Raw genomic sequence first — 13,951 nt, forward strand, 5'->3', positions numbered from 1 at the left:
CACACACACACACACACACACACACACACACACACGCGCGCGCGCACACACACATATATATATATATATATATATATATATATTTGAATAGATCAGCNGGTAAAATTTTTAGAATCGAAATTATAAAGATCACGTACCCCATCCAATAGCGAATACGTGCACGTGGAGAATATTTGGATGCTTTTCCTCCAAAACTACGCAGCTTGGGATTGCCACACTCTCGCGCGTGAAGGGCTTCCCATTTAAGAACCTCTTGCCATGCCTGTTCGTTATTGGCATTGTGAATTTTTATTATGTCGTCCATATCTTTCTGGGAGATATCATCATTTTTCCATCGCCACCCTTTTCTTAACATAGCATTCCAGAACATTTGTTGAGAAGGATATACCCAAAATTCTCCTTCCTCCCCAGTTGCTTTAGGTATTGACGAAACCTGCCTACTGATTGGCAAAGGAAATGGTTGATCTGGAGCAGGTTGCTGATTTGCTGGTGGCATCTGTAATTATATTTATTTATATATTAATATATTAATATATTAATTTTTTCTTATCCTTACCCCTTCCTATAATATACCCCCCTCTTAAATTAATCCTAAATCTTTTCCTTTAAATTTCATAATCTACTAATTTTAATATATCTATTTTCACCTAAATACACATTCCTGTACATTTACTTTGTTACGACTTTTTTCAACTATTTATTTATGAAAATGACGGAATGATTATATATGAATAAACTAACGAATTCGGTCATTTGCATTACATTAGATTAGTGCATATTAAAAAATCTTGTATATGAAATCAACAAAGTTAAATATAAAAGCATATACATATTTTATATAATCAAATACGCGATAATAATATTGTCACATAATTAAACTAAATATATATATATATATATATATACATAATTTTGTTGTTATACTATTTGTTCTAGTTTTATATAATATTATTAGTTTTTGTTAACGTATTAGATACTTTATATAAAGCAGCTTTTAATATGTACTAATAATTTAATATAGTGTAAGTAACTAACTCATCAAAAGAGACAGTATATGATTAGTTAAACAATGTTTCATTCATTGACTGTAAAATTTTGCAATACATACCATATTTAATGGATTTATTTCACTTTCATCCATTTTATCTATTGGACATTCACTAGTATAGTTTATAGTATTAAATTGATCTGATTTGTGCATGGGACATTCCAGTGGTGGTTTCATCTGTTTCTCCTTCATTCCATGAGAATCTGGTTTTGTGATTTGTTGAGATGATGGTGTCATCACGTCAGCCACTGACATAGATGCTGCAGTAAGAGCGTTACCCATAATTCTTTCTTGAAATGAAAAAGAAGAGATACAGATATCTTCAACGTATAGAAAAAAAAGAAAAACCATAAAGTGTAATAATTAATGACACAGAAGATAAATTAACCAAAATATTTTTTGTTGTCAATTAAACGAATTTCTGCGAAATAACCTTAAAACTAAGAAAGATTATGTAACAGTCTAAAAACTCTGATGTTAAACAGAACATCAAAATATTTATGAAAAGAATACATCTACGAAGTATGACGAGGCATTCTTTGCAAATTTTGTTAGAATTAGTAGAAATTTTCAGTGATCTTTCCTTCTTTCAGACTTGTTAAATATAGTTCCTAACGTTTCATTTCTTATTTTGCACCTCACAATTTCATTCATTATTATGTAATTCATGATGAAAAAAGAAATAAAAAAATTAACGCGTGAAACATGAGAGTCGAAGAATTAAAATACCTAAATTTCTCGAGCTATTCCACCTAAAGAGTCCTAAAACGAACGCAAACGAACAACTTCAGTAACGCTATGTAGGTGAGAAATAGCAGACGTCCGAGGACCATGGCGGCAATGGATTATGGATCATGGTAGAAGAGATAACATAGGTATGTGCAATTCTTTTTCCACTGGAAAAACTAGTGCAACACTAGCGCCATGCTAGGTTTAATGAAAACTGTGCGCCATGCTAGGTTTAATGAAAACTAGTGCAGTAATAGTGCAAGTTTAGTGCGGTTCAATGGAACGTATCATTAGCAGAGAGAAACATTAGACATCCATTCTATTGACATCCATTTTATAACAAAAATATATATAACTATATTCAAACTTAAATTACTTATTTTATAATATTCTGATTTATTTATTTATTTAAAACATTTCTTTAAATTAAATTTTTACATTTCAAAAGTTCTAAACATCAAAATGTCATTGCATAGCTATTATTAGAAACATTGAAGCTAAACAATTGTTATAATATTAATTATATAATAATATAATATCATATATCATAACATAATATCATACAGATATTATCATACAGACATATGTTACAAATTTAGCACGAACACAATCTCAATTTCAATTTACATTGGTCTCCACTAACTTCGAAGACAGTGGAGCAAAAGTTAAACTCAGTGCAAGTTTTTTGCATCAAGTTTTTTTTTATCAGAGAGAAACCTGAGAGAGAACATGACGGTCCAAAACCTGTAATCGCAAAATGCTGCCACGCACTACTGCCCTCTGACAAAGCGGATGTAAACTACATAGCAACGTCCACTTTTCTTACAATATATCGTCCATTTTTCAAGACTGAAGATAATAAATCAATATTTGATTTATATAATCGTATTATATATAGCGCGACATTCTCCCAATCGAAGTCGTGTTCAAATTCAACATAGTACATTATAGTACATTATTAAAAAACACATAGTATTTAATACACATAATATTTAGTACATTACTAAAAAATGATTATCCGATTGATTTAATTTTTAATATTATTAATATTATTAACATTTAATATTATTAACGCAAAATTTTTATTCATAAAGATATGATATAACAGAAAGAATCAAGTGATGAAATCAAGAGCAATTGTATTTCTCGATTTGTACTTTTGTACTTTGTACCTTATATTCCAAAAATTTCAGAAAATTTCAAAGAATTAGTAAAACTTTTAACTCTAAATTAGCTTTTTTGCTAGCTTAAATGAATTAAATAGTTTGATCAAAAGACATAAAAACATTTTCTCAAGAGAAAAAAGAAAAAAATGTTGTGTATAAAATCTAATGTAAATCTTGCGATATCTCTTATGTTGAACAGACAGAAAGAAAACTTAAAACTAGATTGGCTGAGCAACGTAATCATATTATATAATCGAAATAGTAACAACCAGTCGGTGAGCACAGAATCATTATCGGATTGAACATGACTTCGATTGGGAGAATGTCCGATATTAGATGAAGAGCATTTTCTTAATAAATTTTAATATCTGAGTGCCTTATTCATATATTCATGCAACAAAATAATCTCAATTTACTCTCAGATACAGAGAGTGTACATCAAACTTGTATATAATTATTAAAAGACATTAAATAATTATATTTTGTCGATTTATATAAATATAAGATTTATATAAATATAATTATACAAGAAGGTATATCTTGACATACCGTTTATCAAGCATTAAAAGAAAATGATTACAAAGCGGTAGAATTACTTGTAAAAAGCCGTTCATAAATGAAGCGAATCGAAAAAAAAGATTAATTTTCACCAAGGAATTTATTTCTAAAGAACAAATGGTGGAATGATGTAATGTTTGCTGATGAGAGCAAATTTAACATTTTTGGATCTGAACGGAAAATGATATGGCGAAAAGCAAACGAAGAATTCAAACTGAAAAATTTGAAGCCAACTACGACACATGGTGGTGGAAATTTAATAGTTTGGGATTGTATGTCAAGTAAAGGAGTGGGTGAATTAATTTTCATTGACGGAATTTTGGATAAAAATAAATATTTAAGTATTCTAAAAGACAATTTAATAAAAAGTGCTAATAATATGAATATACGAGATAATTTCAAATTTTCTCAAGATAATGATCCAAAACATAATAAGTCGTAAATAGTGCAAGAATATTTATTATACAACTGTCCAAAAGTATTACATCTTTCACAGTCAGATTTAAATCCCATAGAAAATTTATGGAATTTATTAGACCGTAACATTCGGATTATGCCTACAAGATCAAAAGAAAAACTAAAATTACGATTAAAAGAGGAATGAACGCGTATTACACCAGATTATTTAACAAAAATTATTTCTAACATGCCTAAATGTTTGCAGCTTGTTATTAAACAAAAAGATTATCTAACAAAGTATTAAAATTATTATCATTTCGTTTATAGATATTTATATTATTATATCTTGTTAAGTGTCCGAATATTTTTGAGATACCAGAATTAAGAATTAAAATTCTGTATCGCCATAGTTTAATATATTCGAAACTGTACTATATAAATAGTAATTATAGAAATAAAATTTGTATTTCTAATACAACTATAATAAATTTTTCAATTTAAAACAAAAGCCGTAAATTTCTTACTCCAATAAAAATTATGTTTAGAAGGTAATAATTTTTAAAATATCATAATGTCCAAATATTAATGTGAGTCACTGTATATACATAGGATCCCTATCTAAAGCTTATTCGAAAGTGGCTTTTATTCATTGTAAAAAAATTTTTTTTAACAATTTTTTTAAACAATGAGATATAAAACTTGATATCACAAGGAATAATATGAAATTTGTCTGAATATGACTTCCAGTATTCGTTTTTAAGAAATCATTAAAAAAGTAACACACTAAGTAAAGTCGCTATTTTTTTGATCGGCGGCAGTAGCGAAGACGGGAGGCATTTTATATTGTATAAAAAAAACTTGTATAAACACATTAATACACTTATGGAATATCTTATACTATATAAAAGTGAAATAAATTTTCATAAAAATTTTCATAATGTGCTCATTAGGTTGAATACAACTGTAGTCAGAGAACATCCTTAATATTCTTTAGTGATAATAAATTTTAATTGTTTTTGATCAATTGTTGTTGTCGAAGTGAATTCCTCCTATCTCTTGTGACATGTCTTGTGTCGAGTGAGTTATCAATTTTTTAATGTTAATTTGTAACTTGTTGGATAGAATGGTTTTGAAATGTTTATAATATAATTGTGTTATATATAATTGTTTCGATTAAATTTTACAACATCAAATCTGTTAATCTAATGGTGATTTTTTTCTTGAACATGAAAGGATTAATATTTTGAAATTGTATTGCTGAAGAATGGTTCCAAAGTGAACTGAAACGTACTATTTTTTTGGAATAAAAATTCTATTTTTTTTAAATAAATATTTAAGATTGCATACTAACTACCACGCTAACTTTCATTCGCTCTGATTTTTTAGATTTCTTGTTGTTGAATTTGGGAGAGTATATTCATAAGAAGATGATTATCATTTAAGATTATTATCATATAAAATTGTGACATGTTCTTAATCAAACTAAAAATTAAATTTAAAATATTATTTTTCAAATTAAAATAGATAAATTCTATATATGAGTGCGTGCGTGCGTTCGTGCGTGCACGCGTGTGAGTGTATTTAAATTTACGTATATTTATATTTATAATCTATTTACACATCTAGTGTGAACATTTAATATCTCGTAACTATTTAAGTTTATCTAATAAATAGAAGATGACACATGACACTAGGTGTATAAGCTTAAATCCGCTGTTTGCTCATAGGTGGCATTAGTGAGCGTATAAGGCTCTTTTGGACGAGGACGATACCCAATCGCAAAAAATGCTTGCCGAGCAATTGAGTGTTTCTCAAGCAGTCATTTCCATGCGGCTACATGCCATAGGGAAGGTCCAAAAGATTGAAAAATGGCATGAACTGAACGATAGGCAGATGGAGCAACGCCAAAACACATGCCAAATTCTGCTTGCCAGACAAAAAAGAAAGTCGTTCCTGCATCGGATTGTGACAGGCGATGAAAAGTGGATTTATTTTCAGAATCCTAAACGCAAGAAATCTTGGTCCCCCTCAATCACCAACATCTTCCTCAAGACCATCGCTTCGGATGGAAAACGATGCTGTGCGTTTGGTGGGATCAGGAGGGTGTCATCTACTACGAGCTGTTAAAACCTGGTGAAACTGTTAATGCTCACCGCTACCACAACAACTGATCAAATTGCACCGTGCTCTGCGTGAAAAAAGGCTGCATTATTAAAGACATGACAAGCTGATTTTCCTCCACGACAACGCACCATTGCACACGTCAACAATGATCCAAAACTACTTGGAGACACTCAACTGGGAAGTGCTATCCCATCCCGCTTACTCACCAGACCTGGCACTTTCTGACTATCACCTGTTTTCGTCGATGGGCCACGCGCTCACTGAGCGAGCACTTCGATTCTTACGAAGACGTCCGAAAATGGCTTGCTGAGTAGTTTGCCTCGAAAGATGAGGAATTTTTTTGGCGTGGTATACACAAATTGCCTGAAAGATGGGAAAAATGTATAGTTAGCGAGGGCAAGTACTTTGAATAAATTTGTTTTTGCTTCCTAGGAAAAAAAATGTGTTTTTCTGACTAAAAAACAGCAGATTTAAGCTTATACACCTGGTACATGTAGCAAAAATTCGGTTTTAATTTAATAGTATGGAAATATTCAATAAACTTTTTAAAAATGTGAAAAAAAATTATATTATAAGTAAATAATATTACAAATTCATGAAGAAAAATCAATGTTTTTTTAATAAGATATTTTGATATAATGTAGCAAAGCGAATAATTACTCATCATTATCGTCAGCTTTTCTTTTGCTACATTTTTATACTTCCTCAAATGATAGTAGTTCCTGCATATGTTGTTTAGACATAGTCGAATCGTTCGATGATGTCGATGATGATCCTTGACTGTAAAATTGCGAATCCATTGATATCAGTTGATTTTTGTTTTGAATGTTTGATTCATGTCTAAATTTATTTACGATATATAGGTAATTTAAAAAAAATGCGATAAAGAAATAAGTATTAAAATTGTAATATGCATGTACCAGATTAAAAATTAGATCGAAATTATTTTTTTAAATAAAAATGGGCAAATTATACGTAAATATATTTTAATTTTATATTTATAATCTATTTACCCGTTTCGCAGATGTGTCCAATTAATATCTCTTGACTAGATGTTAGAAAACGTAACATAACATTGTTAAACATAACATTGTTAAAAGTACGTAGCAAAAAATTCGATTTTAATTTAATCGTATAAAAATAGAATAATTTTAAAATTTGTAAATACAAATAAAAATTATATTATAATTATATTATATTATAAATAACAAATATTTGTATAGAAAAGACCTACTTTTTTTTCGAAAAATCATTTAACATACTATAGTATAATATGAGCAATAAGTGAATATACAATTACATGTTCTCTTGTATTCAAGCAAGTGAATATTCGTTTATCAATATTATGTTTAAACAAATGAAATTTTAAGTTTTTTCTGAAATTTAATAGATTATCATATATAATCTTATTGTTAATATTACATATTGTGCACTCTGCTTCGGAACCTATTAAATTATATATAATATTGCATATATAAATTATATATAATATTGTAAGAAACAATTAGAATCTTCACTTATTTAAAAATATTGATATTATATTTCTAAAAATTGTCCCCAATCTCTTCTTCTACATTAATATTTATACACACACATTTATAAAAGATTCATATTCTTCTCTTTAATTCTAAAAGCAATTTTTGTAAATACTTTGCTAACGAGATTTCTCTATCGTCTTTAGTATGAAAAATTCTGTGGTACAAACTGATTATTTGTTGCGGATTCATCGTCACTAGTGAACAAATAATCAGTTTGTACCACGGAATTTTTCATACTAAAGACGATAGAGAAATCTCGTTAGCGAAATGTTTATAAAAATTGCTTTTAGATATAAAGATTATGCATTTATGCACGGGTTTCCTTTATCATGGCATTATCCACGGGTTGTCCAGATCCATTCTTGGAATGCCCATTCCAAAAATGCCGACATTCCAAGAATGGATCTGGACACGGAGGAAACCCGCGAAATGCATAATCTTTATATAGAGAGCACCCATGGAAGCCTCAAGAATATAATTGCTTTTAAAGAGAAGAATATGAATCTTTATATAAATGTGTGTGATGTGTGTGAATATTAATGTAGTAGAGATTGGGAACAATTTTTAGAAATATAATATCAACATTTTTATTTCACACTCAATAATATGAATAAATATGTATAATGTATGAATAATGTATGTAATATATATATATATATATATATCAGTTACATTTTGAGTGTGAAACTATAACATTGGAATACGTTTTTATACTTATACATATGTTCATTTGTTTTCATGAATTACATACAAAATTTGTCTGAAAATTATATGTACCATATATATTACTAAAAACTACTAATAGATATAACTTCGGCCTTGAAAATAATGCTTTATATTTCATAAACGAATTGTATTCGTATGTGTATGTTGAAGAGAGTTTAATTTTATACGCGTGTGATAGGAGATAAAACGTAAGTAAAAACTATCGTTAGGATAGGATAAAATAATAAACCATGCTGTTTAATGCTTTTCTTAATTAAAATAGTTATAGTGTATATACACACTCAGTACGTATATTTCAGGGGAGGCGCAATTAAACAATCTTTATTCTGAACACATTTTATGCAGGCTTTTATCGATATGCATGCACAAAATATGTGAGAAATTTAACGTTTCGACAATCAAATCAATATACAATAAGCGTTATTAATAATCGGTTATCTCAACGGTTTTTTTACGCAACAAAATAAAAAGGATAAGATTAATGTCGGCAAAACAATTCGAAATAATCTTTGCTTTTCTCTAGAATTTCTTAATGTAATATCGATATATCGACACTCAATGCTGCGCGGATTAAGCATCGTAAAATATATATAAACAATTAACCTAGAATACTGAACTACAAATTATATTGTTAATAACGGCCGACAAGCCGTCAAATCTCGATTAAACATATATGCATTTAAATGAACAATATCGATCGATTTCTTTTTTTATCTCTCAAAATCGGTATTCAATACTTATATCGCTTTCCTCTTCGTGTCTCTTTGCGCGAGTATGTTTAATCGAAAACCGATTTTGATGACTGGCCACTAATAAACAATAATATAAACAAGAAATTCCTCCTATCGATCAGTGATGTAAAAGGTACTTTTATTTTCGGTATCTAACTATAGATACTTTTAAAAGTACATTTAATTTCAGCTAATTAATAGCTTCAGCTATTAATAGTATAATTCTGTTTGGTTATATTGTACTATTGAATATTGTATTGTCATTGAAGAGCTGATTTGAAATATTATCAAATGTATTTTTTTTAATTTAGAGTAAGTACAAAAATAATGAACCCCTTCTACGAATACATTTGTTTCATTGCAAAAAATATATTCAGATATAAGTATACAGTATTTAAAAAATATACCTGTACCTGAAATTACAGAGGTAGGGAAATATTTACTCTGATAGCAAAATGTTAACAATTTAAGCAACAAACTCGATAGACAGTAAATTGACAACAAACTTGATCAGATATTGACTACAAAACCATAGCCATCCGTCCACCATGTGTCTGCATTTGGCTGTGGATTTGTCGACAAAGAGCTAAACCAATAGATTGGTAGCAGAAATCAAGTAGAGTTTGCTTGATTAGGTTTTGCTCTCAATCTGCTCAATCTGCATCAGGATGTGCAGGACTTTGTTTAGTTTCTGCTACCAATCTGCTGGCAAAGCATGTCTAGCAAGCTTTGTCATATTTCTGACTGTAATTTGCTGGCAATGTCAGATAATACAAATTCTGAATACAATTTATTGCCTTTCTGCAATAAAAAATTGATAGCAGGCTATGCTTAAAATCTGTTTTCGCAGGCTTTACTATCAGGGTATACACTCTTCAATTTTACATCACTGGCATCGAGGTTCAAGAGATTTGATGCAATATATAACGAGTCGAGATTATTTTAATTTCTCGCGATTTTCGTGGATTCTTTATTGCTCGTGACATGCTCGAGGTCGACTCCGTCATATTCCAGGCCACCCGTACTATCATAATACGCATAATCATAATCGTTCTTTTTGCCCGATTTTGGTCGTGCTGTCGTACTGCTGGCACTGTTGCTACTACTGCTGCTAGGTAATCTAGTCGTTGACGTGAACGGTCTCGCGGATCCGCTAACGTAAGTAATTCCACGTGGCGTCGTTGTCGATTGAACGGTCCTCTGAGCGTTAGAATTGAAGTTGTTTGGGTTATAAGTGGTAGCGCTAGAAAGCCGTCTGCAACAAGAAAAAGAATGCTGCAATTAATCTTCTTCTCCTACACTATGTTTTAGAAGTAGAATTATTTTACGAAAATGGAAAAAGTCGGTCAAGAATACAGGAAATATTTTGATGAAAAATAAATCTTAAAATTCTATATACTTCGTGTATTCTTTTTTTTAATAATATTAGATTTAATATTTAATTTTTTAATAAGATTACATTTTTTTAAATAATATTCGATTTTAAATTAGTAACATTTTAATATATATACATATATTTGTACACAGAAAAATATATATTCTGATTAAATTAATAAAAGGATTCACTAATGGCATTTTGATAAAACCGAATAGACTTTCTGGTTATATATCATAAACAGAAATTCTGTTTGTCCTCAAAATGTCATTCTCTAAGTTTCGTTGATTTAATCAAAATATTTTTTTCATCATAAATACTAAAAGATTATTAATTCGGGTTCAAAAAAATCTTAGGTTGTCTGATCTTGAACGAAGTTTACAGTGTCATTCTTATTGAGTCCTTAGTTTAATCAAACTTTTTTTTCACTATAAACTTTGTTTATAATTTTTATAATTAAATACGAATTTAAGGATGTTACTTCCTTTGGTCAAGTTTTGGGTAAATCTAACTTTGAGTTTACCTTGGTACCGGCGTGGTTTTCGGTGACTCGGCGAGATGATTGATACTTGCGGGACTGAAACCAATTCCCACGGAAGATCTTGCAAGGTTGAAGCTACCCGTGCTTGTTTCGATATAGTATGACTTGCCGCTGCTCGCGTTGTCATAATTATTATTATATTGAGTTGCCTTCTTAGGCGTTTTCGTGCTATCGTAATATTGAGTGGAAGGCTTACTCGCTTGACTCGTTTTATCATAATATTGGCTGTTTTCATTGTTCCTCAAAGCAGTCTGTGCGACAGTATTGTCCACGTTTACGTATTTTTTCGTTGCTGGGCTATAAGTTGTGGGTGCATAACTGTTGCTTGCGAAATTGTTGGCGTAATATTTGGCAGTAGTTTGAGGAACGTCCTGACTAGTGGATGTGGCTGGTCTGTACTGGACATTATTATTATTATTGTTGTAATTATGATTATAAGCGGTAGGTGCGGATGTGGTGGATTGGTACGCAACTGATGCGCTGCTTCCTCGTTGAATGTTGTTGTAGTTTCTTTGTTGATAATTAGTGTAATCGCTTGTCTGATAATTTACAGTACTCGGTTGAACAGTGGTGGACTGTGCGAATTGATAAGTCTGGTAGCTGGTTTTCGGATTGTAGTTGCTCGGTTTCAAAGTTGTGGCTTGAACGGAACTGCCAGTATTCTGTTGACCGGAATTACCAGCATTCTGTTGATTGTAGTTTGAATTGTAGACGTTGTAGAAATTCGTGTTATAGGCGTTGTTCGAAGTTGTTCTGGCAGTCGTGCTGGGTGATTCATAGTTGTTATATGTATCCTGATATGTCGTGCTAGGTCGATATGTGGACGACGGTACGCTATATCTTTGCGTGTTCTGATTCTTGTTGTAGTTCTCTTGAGATCGGACGGTCGTTGACGGGGCGTATGTCGTAGATCGTTGATTATACGCATTGCTGTTATAATAATTGCCGTTGTAGATGTTCTGACTAGGCACGGCTGGTGCCGACGTCGACGTTGGTGAATAGTTGCTACTACCATTACCGGTGTACGGTTGCTTTCTACTGACCTTTCGAATGCCGCCTTTCTTTTTGTTGTCTTGTTCCTCCTTATACGATTTATCTTCATATTCGTCTTCCTTATTGTTTCTGTTATACAAATTGCCGCTACTGCTACCTCGCAGTACCTCGCGATTGTTGTAATTGGACGAAGATACTCGATTCACAGCGTTCGCGGAGGATCGAATCGCGTCGTTGCTTTCGCTGCGCTGAAGATGATCTTGAGGTTCGGCGTCACTGCGTAAGCTGTCGTAATGCACGGATTCCAGACCGGAACCAATTCTATACAAGTCAAAGTTATCGCTGGCATAGTAGAGAGTCGCGGCTTCGCAATCCACGTCATACCAATCGGCACAAGTTTGACTCTCTTGATCGAAGGCAGTATCGTTGGGACAAAGGAACCTAAGTAAAAAATAATTAAATAATTCTGCGAATTCAGCAATTGGCTCTAAACCTCGTATTCAATGTTCCATTCAAAATGTATTTTTGCTTAATATATACTGTATGACATTAAATGCTTATTAAATGCTGATGATAAAAAATTGAGAATTTATTTTTACTTATTAAGATTGTAATGTAACACTCACTTGTAATCCTGAATAGTACCAGCCACAGAGACACAAACATGGAAGACTTGGCAGTCGGTCTCAGGGTCCGCATAATAGCTACCAACAATCTTATTGCGACAGGAGAACGAGGTTTCCGGCATGTATTGCTGAGAGTATCTCGGTGGTGGTCGTTGGAGACCTAGTACGCAGCTCCATAATATTCCCACTGAAATTCATAGTATATTCTTAAATTTTATGGAATTAATATTCTTTATATAATCAATAGTAAGATATATTTATCAAATAAAAAAAAATTGCATCGTAATTTATAAAAAAAAAAGTGATAAGAATAGATTGTAATTCATCCGAATATCTATTTTTATTTATTATTATTTTATTACATGTATTTTTTAATATAATCGAACATATATATATATATTGTGTATTATATACACAAATTAAAATGGACAAATACATTATCAGAATGTGTTCTCATATTGATATGCAGTTTGCAATTTTTTTATTTTATTCTAAAAATAAATTTATGAAATCTATATTATAAGAATGTTCCTTTATTGTTATATAATTCTTCAAATTTTCGACCTGATCGATTCGTTGATTGGTATTAAAGGTTGCAATTGTACGATTGTTTAAAGATTTGAACAGCAAAGATTTGAACAGCGTTTTTTTACAAGTGAAGATAAATAATGATAGATGTCGATGCACCTTCCTACTTAAGAGTATCTACATAAAAGAGTGTATTGGATATTCATATACTCGTACTGCATGTACGAAGATTGTTTCAATTGAAATTATTACTGATTTATGAACGCGCGAAATTTCAAATAAAAAATTATCACTGAACAAATTCTTCGAGCCAAATTTTTAAATAGTTCGGTTTTAAAATTAATTACTTTAATTTGACATATTTCAAAAGATTTTATTTAATAGTAATTTAAATAATTTCTGATTCAAATTTTGTTCATAGGAACCCAATAATTAAAAATCTTTAATGAATTTGCAATTTATCACATTTTGATATTTATTTAAATAGATAGATACCAAATGTAGTAAATCGCAAGTTCATCAAAAATTAATACTTGACGATTCTTATAGTCCACTTTCAGCGATTAAATTCCACTCTATTACACGTACCCGAAATTAAAACGAGATATCGCTTCATGGACTCCATATTTTTCGTTGAGTCCTTTGGATACCCTCTTTTCCGGATTCACTCAGCTTTTCGGACTTGGTTCGCACTCCTACGCGTTACCTGCGCGATCAGACTCGCGGACGCGACTGCAGCAGCGTGAAGAATGTTTGTACCCGAGAAGAGAAGAGGCTCGATCGCGCGTTCGGAGAAGATGTCTTCTGGGAGGATGGGGCTCTATCGGGTACAGCTACGGGACGACGGGGAAGGGGTCCGGGCTCCATCG

The 13,951-nt window shown here is 31.1% G+C and overlaps 2 protein-coding genes across 2 annotated transcripts in view; both read right to left on the reverse strand.

The window, feature by feature from the left end:
• Window positions 1–1,330, reverse strand: part of LOC105622130 (cytochrome c-type heme lyase) — a 1,942-nt gene extending 612 nt beyond the window's left edge. Inside the window, exons 1-2 of the mRNA XM_012203563.1 lie at window positions 1,109–1,330; window positions 138–496 (exon numbers count right to left, since the gene is read on the reverse strand). Coding sequence (XP_012058953.1) covers window positions 138–496; window positions 1,109–1,330 — 581 coding nt within the window. The remainder of the gene's footprint in view (window positions 1–137; window positions 497–1,108) is intronic.
• Window positions 1,331–9,961: 8,631 nt separating this feature from the next.
• Window positions 9,962–13,707, reverse strand: LOC105622131 (probable serine/threonine-protein kinase clkA). The gene is made up of 4 exons (XM_012203564.1): window positions 13,671–13,707; window positions 12,555–12,741; window positions 10,918–12,369; window positions 9,962–10,274 (listed from the first exon to the last, which is right to left on the reverse strand). Exons 1-4 carry the CDS (start codon window positions 13,705–13,707, stop codon window positions 9,962–9,964), a joined length of 1,989 nt encoding a protein of 662 aa, XP_012058954.1.
• Window positions 13,708–13,951: the final 244 nt, after the last annotated feature.

This window comes from Atta cephalotes, assembly GCF_000143395.1.
Source record: "Atta cephalotes unplaced genomic scaffold scaffold00040, whole genome shotgun sequence".
NCBI lineage: Eukaryota > Metazoa > Arthropoda > Insecta > Hymenoptera > Formicidae > Atta > Atta cephalotes.